General features: G+C 35.0%; 1 protein-coding gene across 5 annotated transcripts in view; it reads right to left on the reverse strand.

Annotated features, from left to right (window-relative positions):
* Positions 1–23,726, reverse strand: part of PTPN4 (protein tyrosine phosphatase non-receptor type 4) — a 220,415-nt gene that overhangs the window by 98,112 nt on the left and 98,577 nt on the right. For 2 of the 5 annotated variants that reach the window (XM_001492520.7, XM_070241777.1), the window contains exons 4-9: positions 10,418–10,460; positions 10,241–10,319; positions 6,035–6,079; positions 5,714–5,766; positions 5,228–5,348; positions 2,327–2,414 (exon numbers count right to left, since the gene is read on the reverse strand). In XM_001492520.7, coding sequence (XP_001492570.1) covers positions 2,327–2,414; positions 5,228–5,348; positions 5,714–5,766; positions 6,035–6,079; positions 10,241–10,319; positions 10,418–10,460 — 429 coding nt within the window. Of the gene's footprint in view, positions 1–2,326; positions 2,415–5,227; positions 5,349–5,713; positions 5,767–6,034; positions 6,080–10,240; positions 10,341–10,417; positions 10,461–23,726 lie in introns of all 5 variants that reach the window. The other 3 variants (XM_014732416.3, XM_070241776.1, XM_070241778.1) reach the window with 2 other exon arrangements.

A 23,726-nucleotide genomic window follows, 5' to 3' on the forward strand; every position in this document is an offset into this window, starting at 1 on the left:
TCTACAGGAAAAAACAGTATAGGAGTTTGGGACTATCCGTGGTTTCAGGCACCCATTGTGAGGGTCTTGGAACACATGCCCGCCTATAAGTGGCGACTACGGTACTTCTTCTAAGAAGCCTTCCCTTCTTAGATGGAGTAGATGTTTCTGCCATATGCTCCTAAAGCATTCTCTACTTTCCCTTCATATCCTCACGTTTGTTAATACATGTCCCATTTGTTTCTCTCCCACTAACCTGTGAGCTCCACGAGGGCAGGGATAATTGGTGTTTTGTTCACTGAGTAATCCTTAGTGCCAACACTGTGCAAGGCACAGAACAGATCCCCCACAATGAATTCTCTATGACTTATTTGTATTTTGCTGATTGCTATAAATAATTTGGTTCTACTCTCTTGATATATTCAACCTGCATTCTGTGGGCAGAGTGAAAACATTTAACCTTGCTTTTCAAAATAAAATATTATTTCAAATGCAATTTTGCTTGTGATATTCAGTTAAAACTTAAGTATTTTCTTTACGTATCCTTTCTCCTCTACTTTTTGTCCTTTTTGTTCCTGATGCTGCAAAACTTCCCTTCACATTCACTGAACATTTACATATCTTAAGTTCTCTGTATCCACGGACAACAAAACATCCTTTCTCGCCTTTTTTTGTCTGTACAAAATATGCTTCTACATTAACTCTGACCATTTAAAATTTAAATTCCTTTAATCTAATACTCTACATTTATGGCTTTCTGAAAAAGAGTTTTTAAAATCTAATAATTCAAACAACAACAAAAAATTCTACCTTTATCAAATCAACAAACAACAATAAGGTTAATTATGTGTCAGATCCAGCCATGTCACTTAAATTAAAAAAGGAAAGTCTAACCTTCTTTGTATTTCATTGATAGCATTCAATGATAGCAGATAGCAGTCTAAACTACCTTTACAAAGTTGCTAAGGGCTAAAATGACTGAATTTAGTGGTCTTTTTATTGTTAACCATAGTTTAGTTCACATATTCAAAGTTCCATTAGTTTTAAACTTTATTATAATAAAAAAATCTAGTTGCAGAAATACTGACCACTATGTTACATTTTTGAGGATCCTGATCAAAAGTAATAGCTGTCAAATAGAGAGGGAAGGTAAAGGAACACATTTTAAAGAAAACAAAAAGTTCAAGAGAGACTTACCCACACATTTTAAATGGAATCAGATAAACAGATTTCCAAGTCACAAACACTTAAAATTGCCAGATATAGTCATGTGAGGAAAGCAAGTCATTTGGTTTTTTAAAGGAGAGACTGACATAAGCTTTGTGAAATGTAAGAACTAACTCTCTCTAGAACATGGCAAGGTAAGGCCCTAAATGATTTAAACCATTACATGGAGTAGAACTTCCAGTTTTCAAACCACTTTCTGTCTGTCTGTCTGTGTATACCTGTATATTGAAATAAATTCACGATAACTATCTAAGGAAAACTTAACTCCCTTTCAGGCTGCTATCCTTACCAGTCTCAGCAGTTTGTTCCAAGAGAATATAAAACCTATCACCAACTCAACTGATGATTACCTATAATTCTACTCTTCACTGGTTATGGAGAACAGCTGTAATCTAGGTACTTCTAAAGGAATATAACCTCTTGATAAAGAAATCATGAGAAGGAATCTAAGTGAGGAGATACACCAATGAACGACAGCCACTCACAAATATGCTTATGGCAGGAAGATAAAAGTCTTTTGGAAGCAGGAAACTTTGACGACGAAAAAAGCTAGTGTTGCATAAGAGAAGCCAATGATCATAAATTCCATCTTAATAAAGGGATTAGAGGTTGGAGGGGGAGAGATAACCAAAATATGTTAATATGCTTCAGCTTGTGCTTTACAAATAAAATTTTATGATGATGTCACTGAATGATGAAAATAAAATTAGTGAAGTAAAACAGGCCTCAGTGAGGTGAAAGCATCTTTTATGATAACAATTATCATAAAAGTTAAATATATAAAAAATTACTTTTCCTGTGACTTCATCTTTATTTTGTAAAATAAAAATTATAAAGGTACTGTCTCTGATGGTCTGCAAAAATTATTTTTGTAACATAAAACAATGCCTTGAAGAAAAATAACATGAAAATTCCACTTCAACCATTCTTCTCAACAGGTATTGAATCTTAAGTGATTATAAAAATACTTATCTTCAGAGGGAATTTTCAGTGCAACTCTGTCAGCAGCACTCATTAGTTATTCTATTTGTTGCACAATCCTATCAGGGTATTAAAAAAATTTTGATACTGAGTAATGGAGCCTAACTCAACACCATCAAAGAAAGTTTTCTTCACTTACCCTTGCATAGTGGAATTCAACTCCATAGAGTTCTAAGGTACGTGCTGTGTTCAGGTAATTAAATTCTGCTTCTGCAGGAGATAAGCCTCTGTAAAGACATCATTAGGTTAAAAATTATATCAATCACAAATATGGCCAAATTAGAAAAGGGTTATTTATCTGGAAAAATTTCAGCATTCTAATTAAATCTTTCATTTTTTTTTTTAAAGATTTTATTTTCCTTTTTCTCCCCAAAGACCCCCAGGACATAGCTGTGTATTTTTAGTTGTGGGTCCTTCTAGTTGTGGCATGTGGGATGCCACCTCAGCATGGCTTGATGAGCGGTGCCATGTCTGTGCCCAGGATCTGAATCGGTGAAACCCTGGGCCGCTGAAGCGGAGCACGTGAACTTGACTACTCGGCCACTGGGCCGGCCCCTAATTAAATCTGTTATAAAACACCATGTATGACTACTACTTTTAGTTCTGTATAGTAACATCTAACTTATCTGAAGGGTACATTTTCAGTAACAGAAATTACTATTTTGTAGAATTATTTTCTTATTTTCCAGAAATATAAGAATGACCAAGATTTTAAAGTCCCTAGCTGTGCCTTTGGCTGTTACAAAGTCACTCACTCTTAGACACAACTTAAAAGAAATGTTTTTCAAAATTGGGTCCATACACCATGTATGCATTTAATTCACACAGTGTACTTCTGAAACAACTAGATTCTGAGGCACCCTCCAGAGCAACGCTTCTCAGAGTATGGTGCACAGACAGGTGTTCACTCAAAACAAGGACAGAAATGGAGAGAGTGAGAGTCTTTTATAGCACTCTGGCAAAGTAATTTTATGTCTGTTCAAGCTAACAATAAAAAAAAGAACTTTTAATTTTTTATGTTTTCATTTAATTTTCCATTTTACTTTTCTAGTAATTCATTTCCACTATGTTTTTAAGAAGTATTGTTCCATGACACATTGGGAAAAATTAGCCTTTATCACAGATAGTTTCAGAAGTACTGTTCGATAGAGTCTGATATAGAATGGATGGAATCCAAATTATTTAAATTTAAGAAATATCCCAGGTGATTCTTACGAACACAAGTTTGAGAACTACTGCTCTAAATGCAAAGCCTTTAAAAACAGATTTACTCCTACGTTATATACAGTTCTAACCACCTTCGTTATCTTACATTATCAGATTACAGTAGAGCAAAAGCAGCAAGTTACAAAAGCAAAGATATGAAACTTTCATTCACTACTGATGCTAGAAAAGGGAGGCAACAGCCTGCCAATGCATGATCATAAAAATGGGATTCCTCAAAAAAATCAGATATACTTTAGTTTTCTGTAAAATTCAACTATGTTAAATAAATACTCTACCTCCTGTCCTGCCTCCCCAGTTAAATGGATGATTCTAGCTTTTCTTTGTTTAAAGATCTGAGGAATCATTTCTTTAAACCAAATATAAATATACAATCTGTACTTTTTCTACAAACTATTCCTTATAGAAGAGACTTTTCATTAATGGTAAATTTTTTAAAAATCTGGTTTATCTTCAAATCTTCCATTCAGATACGCTATGTATAGAATTTTTACTATAAATGGCATTTACTTTTAGACCAAAATAGCTCCCTCACCTCTTTAGGCCAGGCTACTAAAGTTCTCATTCATTAGTCTTATTCTAGATCAGGGGTCAGCAAACTTCTAGCAGAAAGCGGGGGACAGTAAACACCTTAGGCTTTCAAGTCATATGGTCTCTGTTGCTACACTCAACTCTGCTCTCCTGTGAAAGCCGCCAGACAACATGTAGACGAATGAGGGAATCTGTGTTCCAATAAGTTTTCATTTACAGACACTGAAAGTGGAATTTCTCAAAATTTCACATCACAAAATGCTATTCTTCTATTGATTTTTTTTCCAACCATTTAAAATGTACAAACCATTCTTAACCCATGGGCTATACAAAAAATAGGCAGCAGGCTGTAATTTACCAACCTGTTTTAAATTATGGGCCATTATCAAATGAAAGTAAGCTTCTTTAATAATAAGAGTTAATACTTCTTCAGTGCTTACTATGTGTTAGGCACCGTTCTGAGTACTTTGTATAGATAAACTCACTTAATCCCTACAATAACTCCACAAGTAGACACTTTCATTATCCTCAATTTACATACAAGGAAACAGAGAAGCAGAGACAGAGCAATTTGCCCAAGGTTATAAGATAGTAAGTAACCTTACCAGAATTTCAAACCAGGCAGTCTGACTCTCTAGTTCAGACTCTTAGCCAATATGCAACACTGCCTTAGTTCCTACACGAGTATTCTGAATTGTATGTTCAAACAAAACTGAACTCTGAACCTATTCAAAGTAATAAATCTTTTCTCAAAAAAAAATTATGTCACAGAAAATCAGGCACACAAAATATCAAAGTTGAATACTGTTATGAGTGAAAAAAATGCCATTTTTAAAGAACTATTTTTATTTACTTAGTATTACATAAAGTTCCTTGCCTCGGCTAATTACCAAACAGAAATGATTCCCTTCACTTAGCTAAAAACTGAGAATTGCTAAGTACATTGATCTGTATATTATATCTGTATACTATTAATATTTTAAAATTCCTTCTTAAAGAACTAGCAACTTTATATAATAGCAAATAAATTTCTGTTTACACACAGCTTTATGGTTCTTTATAGAAATGAAAACAAGACTCATATATTCTATGAAATAAGCAACAAATCTTTTTTTCAGTACAGATCACCTACATTTCTTTACATCAATTATACTATTTTACATAATAGTAACTGTTGTATATTAAGTAAACACAACAATCACATTACAAATAATTTTAAACATTTCTCTAGAAAAGATGCCATTAAGAAGTTTACCAAATAAGCAGAAAATAAACACATCCTTACGTATGTTGCTGATGTAATTTTGTAACTTCTTTTTCGAAATCTTGAGGTTGATTAGGAATGAAAGAATAATCTGAGAGGTAGCCTGGCAAGTTTTCTGACTGATTATAGTCTCCAAGTTCAGCTAATAAATGGAAAGAAAATATTCACACTTTAATAAACACATTTTTCAATTTTTATAGCCAAATGAGCAATGTCAGGAATTCCATTATTTCTGGAAGTAACATATTTATGTTTCTACTGTTACCATTTAAGCAAGTTGTAACTATGCATTTAACATTCTTCTAGGTCTCAAACAACTTCAAAAAAATTTTTTTTCAGGAATCAAAGTAATTGCTAACAACTTGGATGTTTCATTACATTTCCGTTGCAGACACTTTTTCCAAATAGTAACATATGTCTTAAGAATTCATACATAAAAGGCAATGTACTGTCAACACAAACCATGCAGTCATATGCTATTTGACCCCAAAGTGGGCTGATACTTACACTGAACAGCAAATGAAGCCAAAAGGGCAGCAGTATTATAAGGACAGGGCAACCTAATAACACAAAATAGAAACTAAGTTACCCAAAGTTAAACACAATAATTTCAAAGCACTATAATTTACATTTATACTATTCACACTTGAAGTTTCCATGTGACTTAGATTTTAACCATTAACTAATGAACTTATCTGATGAAAGAAATTCAGGCTACAGGCAACACTTTTCAGTACATAATTTGTTTGCAATGACCATGAATTACTTAAATAACATAGAATTATATGTATTTTTAAAGCCCATTACCAAAAAGTTAATATAGCCCACCTTCCAGTAAGAATGTCTTGCTTAATTTGCAAAAAATACTGGTACCTTAAAAAAAAGAAAAAATGAGACAGTTAGCATGTACTGGAATTATAACATTTAGTTTAAAAACTGTATACTTACAGTAACAAATAAAATTGAAATATTTAAGTATTTGCTTCTATAACCTACATATCAGCACGTGAAGATATTTTTAAAATAAGCTTTCACAAATTCATGAATCTCAATCTTTAAAATTCTTTGATAAATGAAATTTTGTACTTCAAATATCTTGTTTCCACTAGCTTCTATTATAAAACTCCCCAAGATTTTTAAGAGTTACATGCCCAAGGGAGAAGATGAGGTAGAAACACTCAGAGGTTTGGTATATGCAGAAAGTGGAACTGGGAAGCACAGAAAACTTGAGTCAGACACATAGGAGAGCTGACAGTAGCAACGTAGTAGAGGTCAATTAAAGAAAACCATTCTTTCTGCTGAGATAGGAAGCCAGCTGCAGGGACAGGCCTAGGTGTGTGGGTCCTCTTATCATTAGACAACAGGAAGCTGCTAATTGTAGAAAAGCACCTTGCCATCTTCATTTAAGTTAAGAAAGATCTCTTTGATCAGAAACAAAACCGACTATTTTTCCTATTTTCCCTACTATTGCTCTACTATGAGAATTGCCAAGCACCAAATTTCCTTTAAAAGAAACAAAAATATAAGTATCCTATAACAAGAATGCTGAGGTTGCTTACAAGATGGCATTGTCCTTATCTCCCCACTAGTATGTAAATTCATTCCTTCACACATGTATCAACACTTGAGCAAAGTCACCTGTGCCGTATGATATTGGCAGACGACCAAATTTTGTGGCTCTAAATGTTTAAACAGGGAATTTTAAGACTTACTTAAACCCACCAAAAAAAAGTATACATAATCCAAGAGTCAAAAACCATTAAAAATTCTAGTTGTTTGGCTGAGTAAAGTCATTAAAGAGCACTATGACAATATTTAAATCACCAAAAAAATGTAACTAAGGTTTTCAGAGAATCAGATATTCATTAGAAATTTTTTTTAAAGTTGATACAAATACCCTGGCTTCATATATTAACAAAGTACATAAACTCCCTGTGAGTAATATATATATTACAAATATTATCTACTTACTCAATCCAAGACAACATATTTCTATCTGATCTACTTGGTTTCATAACTAAAAGTTAAAGGTTCCTGGTGGAAAACAATCTTTTAGTTAGATTGAAAGGTCATGTATCCCCTTGACATAATACTGTTAATCCTACACAAATAATACCTATTCTTGCCAAATTTTATTGATATACCAAGCAGTAAGGAGTGATAGAGTGGAAACAGAATTCAAGTCCTAAGCTAAACCAGCCTGGGATCTTTGGCAAATTACTTAAAATTTGGTTGAGCCTTATTTTCTAAGTTTGCAAAAAGGAAGTAATGTCACTTGCCTAGCATATGTATCTCAGGGGCCCTAAACAGAGTGATAAAAGCCCAATTTTTAAAGATAATTAAGACCTTTAGGATAAAATAATAACGACTGAGGTAAATATGGAAATGACATGTTTGATCTGTAAAAATAATATAACTTTTCTAATCCAGACGGTAACTAATACCGTGAACTAAGCACTTGTTGTTCACTGTGTACACATAGGCATTAAAAAGGTGAAAGAAACATCATTTGTAGTCTCATGACTCCTGAGAAAACTCCAATTCTAATGATGCCAGCACCTGCTAATACTAAATCAGAGCTGATGAAAACTGAGTCCATTCTTTTTTTACCATTAATCTAAAATGGAATTTTACACCAACACCTCAAGGTAAGGAGGTGTAGCAGATTTCCTGTTTTGGGGAGGAGTTTAAAGTAGTCCTTAAAATTTAGCAATTGTGGCTGAGGGTGTCTTATTACGAATCATGACTATCGCGGTAAGGCTACCCAAGCACTGAAGTTTTAAAGGAGTAGTTCTTAACCCTGGTGCATATCAGGATTACCTGGGAAGCTTGTACTGCCTATGCACAGACCTATTAAAACAGATTATCTAGGGGTGTGAGCAAGGCATCAGCATGTTTGAAATCTGCCCCAAGAGACTCTAATTTGTAATCAGGGTAGAGAATCACTGATGTACACTACGGTAATAAAACAAAAACCAGCCACTTCCCCCATTTTACCAAATAGCATTGAGATTCTAGGACATTCCATTATAAAGAATTTTTACTTATTTTTATTTTTTTTAGGAAGATTAGCACTGAGCTAACATGTGCTGCCAATCCTCCTCTTTTTACTGAGCTAACATCTGTGCCCATCTCCCTCCACTTTATATATGGGACGCCTACCACAGCATGGCTTGCCAAGCGGTACCATATCTGCATCCGGGATCTCAACTGGCGAACCCTGGGCCACAGAAGCAGACCGTGTGAACTTAACTGCTGCGCCACCAGGCCAGCCCCAAGAATTTTTAAAATAATATATCTAGTGAAAACAAAGATAATCTCCTAGACTGATGGACTGAGCACAAATTCCTTGATTACTACCAAACTTGATTTTACTTTCTTCTACTTCAGGAAGATGTTTTGACTAAATTATCAGTGAGACACATTTATTACTTCATTATGTTTTCAACACAGGCTATAAAAGAATCAACACATTCAAGCTCCATTAAGAAATTGAAAAACAGTTTTTTGAGTGAACTAAGTTATGAATATGGCTCTACAATTGACAGTATGTTAACCGCTTATGCTAATAAACTTTTCATAAACATTAAACATTAGAAATCCAATTTAAAATGATTGGTCTTTTACTGACAAATATTTCTTATACATTTAAAACTCTGATTACATAAAACACACTATGGAACACATTGTTACTTGATTTCAAGTTATATATACCAGGAAGTAATAAAATGCATTTTGCTTTATAATTCACAAATTTCCTTAATTCAGAGTAGTTTCTTTGAAGTCCACCCAAAATTAGGGAAAGTTTTACTATACTAAGAATTACTTACTAAAAGACTCTATTTTGATTATTTAACAACTACAACAAAACCTGACTAAGAGCTACAATATTAAACTAAAGGGTATTAAGTCACACAACTTTGCTTTTCAGGATAAACTAGCTTGGATACTATCAGTTTCAAATGTCAGGACTGCCTAATCCAGGGTCTATGTTCTTTGAGTTCTCCTGTTATAAAAAAAAGTAACACTCTGCCCCCCAACAAATAGAAGAGGACTCTCAAGAATGTCAATTTAATTTTTCTTACTTGGTCTACTGAAAACCCTACTTTACAAAACACTTGACGATTGGCAGGTACAGCTATATATCTTTATTCTTCTGTTTCTTCACTTCAGCATAGTATTCTAAATAATAATCAATACATTAACATCTAACAGGCTACCCACAAGTAGCTTTACATGAGATTTTTAATTTGGCACCTATCTTTTAGAGTAATTCTGAATATAGTCACTGACCTATATTCTTATATCTGAGATTTTTATGGAAGGTATAAAATGCTAATTTTTATTGTCTTTTTAAAAAAATCTTTAACCCTAATTCTGTCTTTCAAGCAATATACAAGGTTATCATTCAGGTTATTTAAATAATGCCAGTTATCACACTGTGATTATTCCCCACTATTTCTACTATAACAGTTCACCTAACATTCATGGCCAGTAAAGGGGTATTTAAAGGCCTGAACATGCTAGTGCCCTCTCTGCCAACATCCTTTACAAAAAGGTACCTGTTGACTATTACTCCTACACATAACAGTTATATGTTTTATAAATTGCATGTTCTCCTCAATGGAACAAAAACATACGGAGAATATGCTTTTACATGAAAGAAAAAAGGCAGGCACTTTCTCACTATGTAGCATCCCCTGCATACAACCACAGCATCATCTGACTACCTCAATTAACTACAGCGGTGCTTCTTAATCATTTTTCACAAGTAGGAAATTTTAATATTTATATGGCTCAGGAGGCTGCTTGTGGCTGGATGGGGTGGCCCTGGGGTTCCAATCATTTCCTAAGGTCCTCCCAGCCAACCAAGAGGGGAGGAAACTGTTATCCTGAAATATCTATAACCCATTTTGCATGCTGGCTGGGAAGCTCAGAAGTACAGCATGGTAATCTATTTTTGCCCAATTAATTTCAAAACTTCATAACAGTTTTGACAATATGTTCAAGAAAAATATGTTCCAAAAAACCCACCTTGTATATTCTTCTTGTAACTTGTTGGGGTCACTTACAAAAAATTTGACTCTAAAATTCAAACTGTAAGGAGATCCTCCTAGAATTAATAAAAGCAGTTCTAATTAATCAGATTATATTAATCCTTTATCTTTATAAAGTATACTTGCAAAACATCAAGTAAATATGTATGCTCACTCTTTAGCTGCTTCCTTATTGGTTTGTTTGGATCCAGCCACCTCTGAAAAATAAATAAATAAGACTGATTTCTTTTTTCCTTGAGGAACTAATTCATCAATTCTTGAAAATCTGTTCCATTTGAAGATTAAGGCTAAAAGTTACATTTTTGAAAAGGCCTAGGTAGGAAAAAAATCATTAACTTACAGATGTTCATATCAAATATAACAAAATTATGATAGAAAGTACTGAATGTATTGTGGTAGATTAAGATTTTGATTTCAATTTCCCATCAAATTACGCAGTATGCAATAACCTCTATTCAAAAGTAAAAAATGCTTAATAATCACAGCAATGTGAAGTGATTTCTGTTAACTATATTATGCAACAGTCTGGCAAGTTTTAAAATTCTTTTTATCTTTCATAAAAGTATGCTTGGCCTTATGCTTTCATTCAGACAAAATTTAGCTACACACCATGAAATCTACTCTTAAGAAAAATTTTGTAACTTCTACCTTACTCCTTGAAAAATAAAATAAACTACCCTCCTCCTCCCCCCAAAAACCATACTAATTTTGTAAGAGATAATGTTTAGTTCTGGGAAGGACTGCTATTTGTGTGTGAGAATTTTAAGTAGTCTCAACACTTCTCAATGCCAGTTAAGCTCTATTTCAGGGAAACTATAGCTGAATTCAGAAAATATTTCAACTGCCAACATGTTTCAGTTAAAAAACTTAAAGAACCCAAAATGAGGTAATAGATGTGACAGTATTTTCAAAGCACTACACAAATATAAGCTTATGTATCATTATTTATAAACCTTACTCCTACCATCCATACTTGATTCCATGCAGCACATAGAAACAGATTTTAATAACAAATGGCTGGGAGTAATCTATGAATCTTTCCTTTCCATTATCCAAAATACAAATCCAGCTGATTCTACCTTCCAACTGTACCCAGAATTTACCAATTCTTCTCCATCTACTCTGCCACCATCTTTATCTCTGGTTCAGCTCTGGCCATAGCCTCTTAATCACTGTTCCTACTTCTTTTTTTACCATCTTCTTCTTCGTCCTCCATCCAGAAGCTAGAATAGTCTTTTAAAACATAATGCCACTCCTTTACTTAGTATCTCTTGATAATTTCTCAATGCAAGGTCCAAAGTCCTTACTATGGCTTGCATGGTCTCTTCTTACCTCTTCTACCTCCATTTACTAAGCTCGAGCCATAATGGCCTCCTTTCTGTTTCTCAAAGATGACATCCTGGGACCTTCAGTTCCAAGCTTCCTTGTGCACAGAATGTCCTTCTCCAGCTTTCCCATGTCTGATTCCTTTCAGTACTTGTAAGTCTCAGCTTAAATGCTACCTCCTCAGAAATGCCTTCCTTGATCCTATCAAAAGTATGTCACAAAGTTCTTATTTACTTATTTTCTATAAATAGGCAAGGAACATTAAATTCCTTCATAATATTTTCTTAACTGTAATACGTTTGTTTTACCTTTATACTGCCTATCTCCTTCATTCCCTCACGAACTCCATGAGGTAAGGGATAAAATCTGATTCATTTTTAAAAGTCAGCACCTAGCACAGGGCTTGGCATACAATATCTATTAAAAATATTTGGTCAGGGACTAACTACACCTGCTGAATGACTCAGGTGGGGGGAGGGGCGGGGAGATCTGTTTCTGTGCCAATAATCAGCTGTTTTTCACCCGTACTTAACACATTTGTTTCCCCTATATATGCACCCATTTACTCATATTCCCATCCATCCAACTATTAATCTAGTGATTTTGTTCTTCATATTTTCTGGAAAAAGTTATAAATTACATTCATTTTAATGCTTGTCTAAAATCAAAATTTGGGATCAGTTAATCTATCCAAAATTTGGCTTCCTCATTCAATTCCCCTTCAAAATATTCTGATATCAGATACAAACACATTTACATACACAAATAGATGTGTTAAGCTGACATAGCTTAGAAGGAGTACAATGATAAGCACTGAGAAATTTAATAGACCTCACCAATGCTGTCACTGAGATAGGACTTAGGTTCTTGGTTTAAACCATGAAGATGGAGCAATATTATAACGAACACTACTGGACAGTGAAAGTGTTCATAGTACAAACACATCGTTAAGTCAAAAGAAAAACAAAGCGGGAAAAAAAGATAACATATAAAAAAACTCCACAAATTAATAAGAAAAAGACCATCACTAATAGAAAAACAGGCAATGGATAAGAATAGAAAGTACATAGGAAAGGAAATATAAATGACATTTAAGTACATGAAAAGATATTCAATCTTGATCATAATTAGAGACATAAAAGTAATCTACATTAGGCTAACATTTTTCAGCAATAACACTGGCAAAGATGAAAACTTTTAATGACATATTGCAATGGCAAGAATGTGAGGAAAGGAGGCACTTATACAAAGCTTGGGAGAATACAAATTGTACCATCTCAGTGGAGGACAACTTACCATTATTTATCAAAATATAAAAATGCATGTGACCACAGACCAGCAATATTTTTACATAGCATTTTTTATTGAGATATATTTTGTACAGTATAAAATTCACCATTTAAAAATGTACACTTTAGTGTACTTTAGTATATTCACTATGATGTGCAACCAGCGACAGGAAATAATGTCAGAATATTTGCATCACTCCAAAAAGAAATCCCATAACTATTAGCAGTCAGTCCCAATGCCCTCCTACCCACAGCCCCTAGCAACTACTAATCTACTTACTGTCTCTGTGGATTTGCCTATTTTGGACATTTCATATGAATGAAATCATACAATAGGTGGTCTTTTCTGTCTAGCTTCTTTCACTTAGCATAATGTTTTCAAGGTTCATCCATGTTGTAGCATGTAACTACTTCATTCCATTTTATAGCAGACATTTGGGTTGTTTCTATCTTTTGGGTATTGTGAATACTACTACCATGAACATTTGTGTACAAGTTTTTGTGTGAACACGTTTCAATTCTTTCAGGTATATGCCTAGAAATGGTATTTTTTGGTCATATGCTAACTCTATATTTAATTTTTTAAGGAGCTATCAAATTTATTTCCATAGTGGCTGCAATATTTTACATTCCCATCATCTATGTATGAGGGCTCCAATTTCTTTGTATCTTCATAAATACTCCTTGTTGTCTGCCTTTTTAATTACAGACATCCTACTAGGTGTGAACTGGTATGTCATTCCTTTTTTGCTGAATGGCTAATTGTATACATATACCACTTTTGGTTTATCCATTCATCAGTTCATGAACATTTGAGTTCTACTTTTTAGCTATCATGAATAATGCCGTTATGAACATCTGAGTACTAATTTTTGTGTGTGGACATGTTTTCCATTCTCTTGGGTACATACCTAAGATTGGAACTGCTTATAGTAACTTTTTTGCTGCATCTTGAGAACAAGTATTGTAAGCCCTCTGATTTTGTTCTTATATAAATGGACGTTGACATTACATCACTACCTATATTTAGTCACACACTATAATTTGCTGTGCCAAAAATTGTTTTACCAATTGAATTATTGTGCTATATCTGAGATAAGAGTCTTAATTGTTTGTAATGCAATATATATGAATTTAAAATGTGGTATTTTATTAGAAACAATATCTAGTAAGTATTAATAGCTAATCGGGAGGTTCTGGTTCAAGATGGTGATGTAGAAGGATCCTAAACTCAACTCCTTCCACAGACACACCAAATCTAAAAGCTACATATGGAATAATTTCCTCTGAAAAAAACCCAAAAACTAGCTGAGCAACTCCTACACATCAGGCGAATGAGAAAACAAAAATCCACATCAAAGTGGGTAGGAGGGGCTGAGAGACAGCCTCATCATAAACCCCACACCTGCTGTGGCAACCCACAATGGAGGGAACTCAAAACCCCGAGCATCTCCCTGAAGAACGAAGGGTTTGAACCCCACAACTCAACTTTTAAGATTTGCACCTGGGTGACAAGCCCCCAAAACCTCTAGCTCTGAAAGCCAGTGGGGCTTCTGACCATGAGATCCACAAGGCTATTGTGAACTGAGAAACAGTTCTTAAAGAGCTTGCTGGGACTCACCCACCCCGGGGGTGGAGCAGAGGCAGCCGACTAAACATCCAGACTTTCAGTGAGAGGCTTATTTGCTTATCTTAAAGCATGTGCCTGAGAAGAAGACATCTAATTTAACACACATCTAGGGGCTTACTCAAATACTCTCCAAAGATGGAGACCAGAAGCACCATCTTTGTGCGCTCCCTCTGCTTCACACTAAGTTGCTAGTATCTGCTGGAAAGGAACTTGTATATTCCTTGTATGGTGCCCTGATTTTTGCAGCTGCCACCCAGGAGACACCTGTAGATAGCCTGGCTCTGGTGGCCAGCGGGGCACAAGCATGCTGGTCCCACAAGACTAACAAATGGAGGAAGAGTTCTTAACCGGCTAGTAGCGTCAGGCACAGCAGAGAGGCAACAGATTGAAGCACCCGGTCTTTCTGTAAGAGAGGCCTATTAGCTTATCTTCATGGCTGCCCCAGAGGAACAGGCTTCTAATTAAATACACATCAAAGGGCCAACTGTAATTCTCTCCAGAGACCTCAGAGGGCAAACGCTATCTTCTAGTTCTTCCTTTGCTGCACTCCAGATCACTAGTGTCTCGAGAGGAGAGCGTGAACATGTGTCTGGTGCCCAATTTTTGTGGCTGCCTCCTAGGGGACATCCCCTGATCACCTGGTTCTGGTGGCCAGTGTGGCTTGCATTCATGGGTCCTACGGGATTGTAAAAAACGGAAAAACAGTTCTGGCTGGCTACCATTCCCATGGCTTAGCCCAGAGACAGCAGACTGAAATACACCTGGCCTATTGTGTTGGAGCAGTCACCTGAGGGTCAGACTTCTGGTTTGGCATACATCCAAGAACCTATTTAGGTGCCCTCTGGGGAAGGAGGCCAGCGGTTGCCATCTTTGTGCTCTCCCTCTGCCCTGACCCAGGTCATCAGTGGGAGCCACTAAAAATAAAACAGGCTGCTTGGACAACCACAAAGGTTTGGGAGACAACCAAGAGCTAGGGCAGGGTTGAATGACAAGGTTCATCTCCTATACAAGGCCACTCCTTCAAGACTGGGAGAGGTAGCTGTTTTATCCAATGCATAGAAACCAATACAGTGAGTCAAGAAAAATGAACAAACAAAGGAATATGTTCCAAATGAAAGAACAACATAAAACCTCAAAAAAAGACCTTAATCAAACAGGGATCAATGATTTACCAGACAAAGAGCTCAAAATAACAATCATAAAGATGCTCACAGAGCTTGGGAGAAGAATGGATGGACAAAGTGAGACTTTCAAGAAAAAGACAGAAAACATGGGAAAACACCAAACAGAAGTCACAGAACTGAAGAAGACAATAACTGAACTAAAAAGTAAAATAGAGGTATCCAACAGCAGACTAGATCAAGCAGAAGAAAAGATCAGTGAAACAGAAGACAGGGCAGTGAAACTCACCCACTCAGAGCAGCAAAAAGAAAAACAAATGAAAAAGAGTAAAGATAGCTTAAGGAACTTATGGGATAATATCAAGTGGACCAACATTCACAGTATAGGGGTCCTAGAAGTAGGAGAGAGAGAGAAAGGGGCAGAAATCTTATTTGAAGAAGTAATGGCTGAAAATACCCCTAACCTGGGGAAGAAAACAGACAACTAGATGCAAGAATTCCAGAGAGTTCCAAACAAGATAAACCCAAGGAGATCCATACTAAGACATATTATAATTCAAGTGTCAACAGTTAAAGACAAAGAGAAAATCTTAAAAGCAGCAAAAGAAAAACAACTTGTTACATAAAACAGAACCCCCATAAGACAATACACAGACTTTTACTGGAAACTTTGCAGGCCAGAAGCGAGTGGCACAATATATTCAAAGTGCTGAAGAAAAAAACTGTCAACCAAGAATACTCTATCTGACAAAGCTGTCCTTCAGATCTGAAGATGGATAAAGAGTTTTCCAGACAAGCCAAAACTAAAGGAGTTCATCAACATTAAATTGGTCTTACAAGAAATGTTACAGGGACTTCTTTAAACTGAAACAAAGGGCGCTAATTAGTAACAGGAAAACATGAAAGCACAAGTCTCGTTGGTAAAGGAAAATAGATAGAAAAATTCAGAATAATCTATTGCTGTAAATGTGGTGGGTTAATCACTTATAAAGCTAGTATGGAGGTTAAAAGCATAACTAGTAAAAATAACTGCAAAAATTTGTTAATGGATACACGAGGTAAAAAGATGTAAACTGTGACACCAAAAACATAAAATGTGGGGAGAAGAGTAAAAATGTGGAGGTTTAGAATGTGCTCAAACTTAAGTTATCAACTTAAAATAGACTGTTATAAATGTAAGTTGTTTTATGTAATCTTCACAGTAACCACAAAGCAAAAACTTACAGTAGATACACAAAAGACAAAGAGAAAGGAATCTAAGCATACCACTACAGAAAATCATCAACTCACAAATGAAGAAAACTACTAACGAAATAGCAAAAATTACATACCTATCAATAATTGTTTTAAATGTAAATGGACTAAATTCTCCAACCAAAAGATACAGAGTGGCTGAATGGACAAAAAAACAAGACCCAACTATATACTACCTACAAGTGACTCACTTCAGAGGTAAGGACATGTACAGACTGAAAGTAAAGGGATGGGAAAAGATATTCTATGCAAAACAAAACCAAAAGAAAGCTGGGTAGCTATACTTATAAAAGATAAAATAGATCTTAAGACCAAGACTGTAATGAGAGACAAAGAAAGTCACTATATGATGATAAAGGGGTCAATTCAACAAGAGGATATAACATTTGTAAAGATTTAGGCACCTAACACAGTAGAACCTAAATATAGCAAGCAAATATTAAGAGATCTAAAAGGACAAATAAAATAGACAGCAATACAATAATAGTAGGGGACTTTAATGCCCACTTTCAACAATAGGTAGATCATCCAGGCAGAATATACTCATATTCTGGGAAACATTGGCCTTGAAGAAGAGATAACAAGTTGCTGAGGATGTGGAGAAAAAAGAACTTTTGTGTACTCTTGGTGGGAATGTAAACCAGTGCAGCCACTATAGAAATCAGTATGGATGCTCCTCAAAAAATTAAAAATAGAACTTGTGCATGATCCAGCAATTCCACTTCTGGTATGCATAAGACAGAAACAAACACAATGACTTGAAAAGAAATATGCATTCCCCACCATGTTCACTGCAGCATTATTTACAATAGTCAAGACACGGAAGTAACCTAAGTGTCCATCAATGAATGGGTAAAGAAAACGTGGGACACACATTAAATGGAATATTATTCAGCCATAAAAAAGAAGGGAATTTTGCCATTTGTGACAACATGGATGGATCTGGAAGGCATTATGTTAAGTGAAATAAGTCAGAGAGAGAGAGGTAAACACCTATGACCTCACTCGCATATGGAACCTAAAACAAAAACAAAACAAAACAAAGCAAAAAACAAGGAACAGACTGATGGCTGCCAGAGGTGGGGGGTAGGGCATGGATGAAATGGGTGAAGGGGATCAAAAGGTACAAACTTCTACTTATGAAATAAGTCTTAGGGATGTAACGTACAGCATGGTGACAATATTTAATGTTTTATATTAATGATAGTGTATTATATATTTGAAAGTTGCTAACAGTAAATCTTAAAAGTTGTCACCTCAAGAAAAATTTGTGTGGTGATGCATGTTAACTAGACTTACTGTAGTGATCATTTCACAATATATACAAATATTGAATCATTATACTGTATACCTGAAACTAATGTTATATGTCAATTATAACCCAATGAAAAAATAGCAAATAGGGATGGCTATTTCATCAACTCTATCCATTCATGAAGAAGTTTTAAATAGGCATGGAGTTCTGTTTATGGTCTTCTTAAAACCAACTGCTCATTCTTTTCCCCTGGTAGAATTTCTTGTTAATTCTGCAAAATATTTCGCATTTGCAAGTTAGTTTTATATCTTCTAACATGCAGTATTTAAAAAAAAAAAGGTTATGTGACTGATTAAACTTGTTAGCTGTGTTATTAAAACATTCTATGTTCTTGTATTATTATGTTTGCTGCATCCATTAATGTTAAAAGCATTAAGTCTTCCACAGCATTTACTGTATGTATCCTAACCAGTGAGCTTTTTATTGTGACAACTATCTATCTATCTATCTATCTATCTATATATATCTCTATCTATCTATCTATATATTTTAAGGCTTTTTTTGGAAAGGTATGCTTTTTGGTGAGGAGGATTGGCCCTGAGCTAACATCTGTTGCAAATCTTCCTCTTTTTTTGCCTCCCCAAAGCCCCAGTAAATACTTGTATATTCTAGTTGTACATCCTTCTAGTTCTTCTATGTGGGATGCAGCCTCAGAATGGCTTGACAAGCTGTGCTAGGTCCAGCCCAAGATCCAAACTGGTGAAACCCGGGCTCCTGAAGTGGAGTGCACAAACTTAACCACTACACCACCAGGCCAGCCTCTATGACAATTATATCTTTAATTTCCAGAATCTTTCACTGTTCCCTTTGCATGGATGCAATATCCTCTCTAATCATGCCAATGTAAATTATAGGCCTTTTGTTTGTTGATAAATTAATATTTATCAATCACTTACTATTTTCCAAGTACTGTCCTAAGCACTTTGTATGTAAAAATTTATTTCATCTCCAAATTACCCCACGATTGGCACTACTATTTCCACTTTTACAGACTGCTAATTTCTACAAGTGTAAAATTTACTCAGTTGAGTGCATCTCTTTCAGTGTTGGCTTTCCTCAAAAGATGATGTCTATTTTGTTAAGTGCTTATTTTTATGGCTGAAATTCCCTGAAAGCTTCTTTATGAATCCCTTATGTGTCTGCCTACTTGTGGAGAAGAGACAGGATTCATGATTCTTTCTTCATCTATACCTTGCAATTGTTTAAATATAAGGTGTCCCAGCGTGTGACTCTTTGGATTTATCCTACGTGGAAGTCAGTGGGCTTCTCGTATTTACACATGCATGGTTTTGCTCAGATTTGGGGAGATTTTTCCTCATTATTTCTTCAAATAATTGCTCTGCCTCTTTCTCACTCTCTCTTCCTTCTGGGACTCCCATAATGCATGTATTGGTGTTCTTATGCTGTCACATAAGTCCCTTTGGCTCTGTTATCTTTTTTCATTCTTTTACCTTTTCACTCCTCGTACTCAATAATTTCAATTTTTTGACAGGTCAGTCATTTGACCTGTCTTGAAGTTCGTTGATTCATTCTTCTGTTTGTTTGGGTCTGTTGCTGAACCCCTCTAGGGAGTTTCTCAATTCAGTTATTGTCTTTTTCAGCTCCAGAATTTCTGTTTGGTTCTTTTTTTTATATAACTACTATCTCTTTGTTGATATTCTCATTTTGTCCCTATATCACTTTCCTGATTTATTTCTTTGTTTTTCCCTCCAGCTCTTTGAATATTTTTAAGACAGCTGTTTTAAAGTCTCTGTCTAGTAAGTTTGATGCATGAGTTTCTTCAGGGACTGTTTCTGGAGATTTAATTTGTTCCCTTGTACTTCTAGTGATCTTTTGTTGAAAACTGGACACTGAACTAACAGCCATCTCTCACACTCTTTGCAGACCAGTGTGGAAGATCTTCAATAATTAGTGAGCACCTGAGCCTTAGGATCAGCCCAGCATGAAAGCTGAAAGTCTTCTGAGGTCTTTTCTGGGTATCTGTTCTCTCTGGGCCTGTGTGTATATGTGTATTTTAACCCATTTCCCCTATCTGCTTTTAAATGACTGATTTCCTAAGGAGTTTCACCTCAGCTACTTCTAAAGTCTTAGATATTCTATTGAATTTCTCTCATTGTAGTTCCTTGTACTCAGGTGTCTATGTCTGCAGTCCCCCTGCAGTTTTCATGTGCAGTTTCAATGGCTTCTGCCATTGGTTTTTGCGGCTTCCACTGTGAGATCCAAACTATTGTCCAAGCCAACTGAGACCAAAAACAGTCCCTCAGGTAGCCAAGAGACAAACCTGAATGTTGCAAGCAAGTTCCACCCTGATTCTACTGTCCCAAGAGAGGGAACTAAGAATTTGGCTGCTTCCCCCTGACCACAATGTGCATGCTATGGAAGGGTAGAGCAAGTACAATAAAATACCACAAAATTTCCTACTGTTTTGAATGTGGCTTTTTCTTAATTGTTTGCTTAGTTGTTGTAGATCTTTGATTGGTTTCCAGAGCTCCTATATGGTTACTTTTGTCAGTCTATAGTTGTTTTTTGATGTTTCTGTGAGGGAAGAAGGCCCTGCACTTTCCTAGTCTGCCATCTTGCACACAAAGTTTTATTTCTTAAGCTGGGTTGTTTCTTTTTTCACATTTCCTATATTTTCTGTATGTTTGAAATATTTCACAATAAAACTTGGAGTGGTGGGGTTATAAATAAGAAAGAATACTTTACACTTGTTTGAAGACTTCATCTTAAGGGAAAACAAAGCAAAAGGGGAAATAAAAAGGATTTTATGATAAAGATATTATTCTGAGTCAATCTCTATAAAAAAGAAACAAGAAACATTTAAATAATGGATTATTTTCAAAGCCTTAAAACTATATGCATACAACTTCCTAATATACTGCAACACTAAAGAATACAGATATAAAAGAAACAGCACTTTTTTGAAATTCATCCAAAGCACTAACGTAGCAACTGAGAGTGCTTTTCAACTTCTCAGAGGAAGTCCATCAGATGGGATACGAGAAGATGAATCAAGGCCAAAGATCATTTCATCTCTTTTGATTCTATTTCTGTATATGTGTGTTGGGAAAAATTTCAAGAGAATAATTTGAGCTTCCTTTTAGTAAAGACCATACTGTAACCCAATGACCACAGAAAGCTAAAGGGGTTACTTACTACTTACCAATCATGTGCTCAATTAGTACTTTTTTCCAAGATCACTGTTCCAAGTGTACATACTATAAAAAATATTCTTTTTCTCTATCATAGCAAGTTCAAAAACTGGGAAAAAACTAGATTTGTATACACATATTGGCAATCCTATAAATCACAATTTTTAAAATGAACTGAAAGATGCAGAAGTTTGTTTTTAATTCACCAATTAAAAATCCTATGAAAAAACCCTCTATCCTATGGAAAAATTATCAAATGATCTTCTTTGTCTTTACTAACCTTATTTTAGTGATAATATGACCTATTTTTTATAATATGTCTTAAATTCATACTAAAGGGCATTTTTTATTACAATGAAAAAGTCAAACTATTTTGGAATAGACAATAGAGAGAAAGAACAGGAGAGAAAGAAAGGGAAGGAGAGAGAGAGAGACAAAGAGAGAAAATACAACAAATACACTTAACTAGACGTATGTGCACAAGACTAAAGAACAAATACTAACAATTATGATGGAATATCAAATGGGTAACAAACTGGAAATATCAGCATGGTTTAAAAAAATTTTCTTTTAATAAGTTTGTTAATTAACTCCAAAGTGTTCAGTGTTCCTACTGTAAACTGCCTTAGTTCTTTTTAAGAAAGTAGCATCTGCCCAAATATATAGCCATATTTTTACCTCCTGATTCCTCTTGTCCCAGTACTGTGCCAAGTACTGGGGTGATACCAACCTAAAGAGCAGCCTCAAGAATTTGTAAGTCATGAAACATATCAGCTCAAGAAAGCATTTTAACTGCCAAAGGGATATAAGAGAAAGATGTAAACTACACCTGGGGGCAGTGGTGGTGAGCAAAAGCTTTAGAGAGAAAGTGACTTTTACTTCAAGTCTTAAAAAATGTGAAGTTAGAGAGGAAAGGTGATGGGTTGAGGGGTGAGAGATGCAAGTCAAGGCAGAGGTAAGACACTTCAGGATGAGAAAGCATTTATACACAAGATAGCATAGATCAAGTGGCCTGCATATCCAATCTGTAAAATGGTCCATTTTCCAACCATTTTCAGAAACCTAGCTGCCATTACTTGTCTTGAGGGTAGCTATACATACTGTGATATTAACTTTTTCTTTGTTTTATAAATCAATCCTATTTCTTGTTAAAAATCAGGTTAGAAAATTGGGATAAAGGGAAACATCAGCAATTTTTTTATTTCATTTGAATTGAGCATCTTTCACATAAAAGAATCTGGAAAGGCACCATGTGCAGGCTTAACTTTCTTCTTGGCCTTTAGTCCCACTAAAAATCCAACCATACAAGTAAATAAAAGAGGCTCAATAGCAGAGCAGAAAGAAAAGGGGAGAAAAATTCAGATTTGATCCCAACTTTGTCTCTCAATAGTTATGCTACCCTGGGTAGATTTTTAAAAACCACCACAAAAACAATGCCAGAGAACTCATGGGCCCTGAAATGAATCCTGACGTGAACACTTTCCCACTACAGTTCCCTTTCAACCTCTCAAGAGTCTCTTTCTTCATCAGTAAAATTAGGTGACCAAACCAAACGGGTGGCTGTGAATATTGGTCAATGAGTATCAGACAAAGGGAACTTTTCCTAAAATACTTAGGTTTGCATAGATCAAGTACCATGAATCCCTAGGCATGAAGTATCAACATTTCTTAAGCTTCTCAAAAGATTTGGAAAAACAGCCAAGTTTGGATGAATGATCTCTTACCCTTTTTTTTCAATAATAAAATTATTATGAAAACACCTGAAAACAACATCAAAGTAAAATATTCAAGTCACACACACCGCATAAAATGTAAAAGTTCTTTATCATGGTTCTCCCAATTCCACTCTCTCCTCCTCAGAGATAACCAGCGTTCACGTATTAGTAAATGCTGTGGTATATACACTGTACAATGATTTTTATATATCAATGATTTTAATATATTTATTGGGTATGTTTTTATCTTTTCTTTAATTTTATTATTTTAAATTTTATTTATTTTTAACTAATTATTTACTTAACATGTTTTGTGGTCTTCCATGTCAGCACAAATACTTCAATCTTTTTAATGGATGCACATTTGCTTTGAGTGGAAGTCCCATACTTTACTGAACTATTCTCCTATGGATATGTATTTATGTTTTTCCATTACTATTTCCTATTACAAATGATGCTGCAAGAGAAACCGTTGCATATAGTAAAGCTTAAGTTTTGATACATGCTGCCATCTGCCTTAAAAAAAGACTTTTTCACTTTACATCCTTACCAAGTGTCTGAGAATCCACTCTTCCCCAAACCTTTACCAGATATAGGTATTATGAATCTTTACATTTTTGCTAATTTAGTATGCAAAGAATGTTATCTCATTGTAATTTTA

The sequence above is a fragment of the Equus caballus genome, chromosome 18, assembly GCF_041296265.1.
Source record: "Equus caballus isolate H_3958 breed thoroughbred chromosome 18, TB-T2T, whole genome shotgun sequence".
NCBI lineage: Eukaryota > Metazoa > Chordata > Mammalia > Perissodactyla > Equidae > Equus > Equus caballus.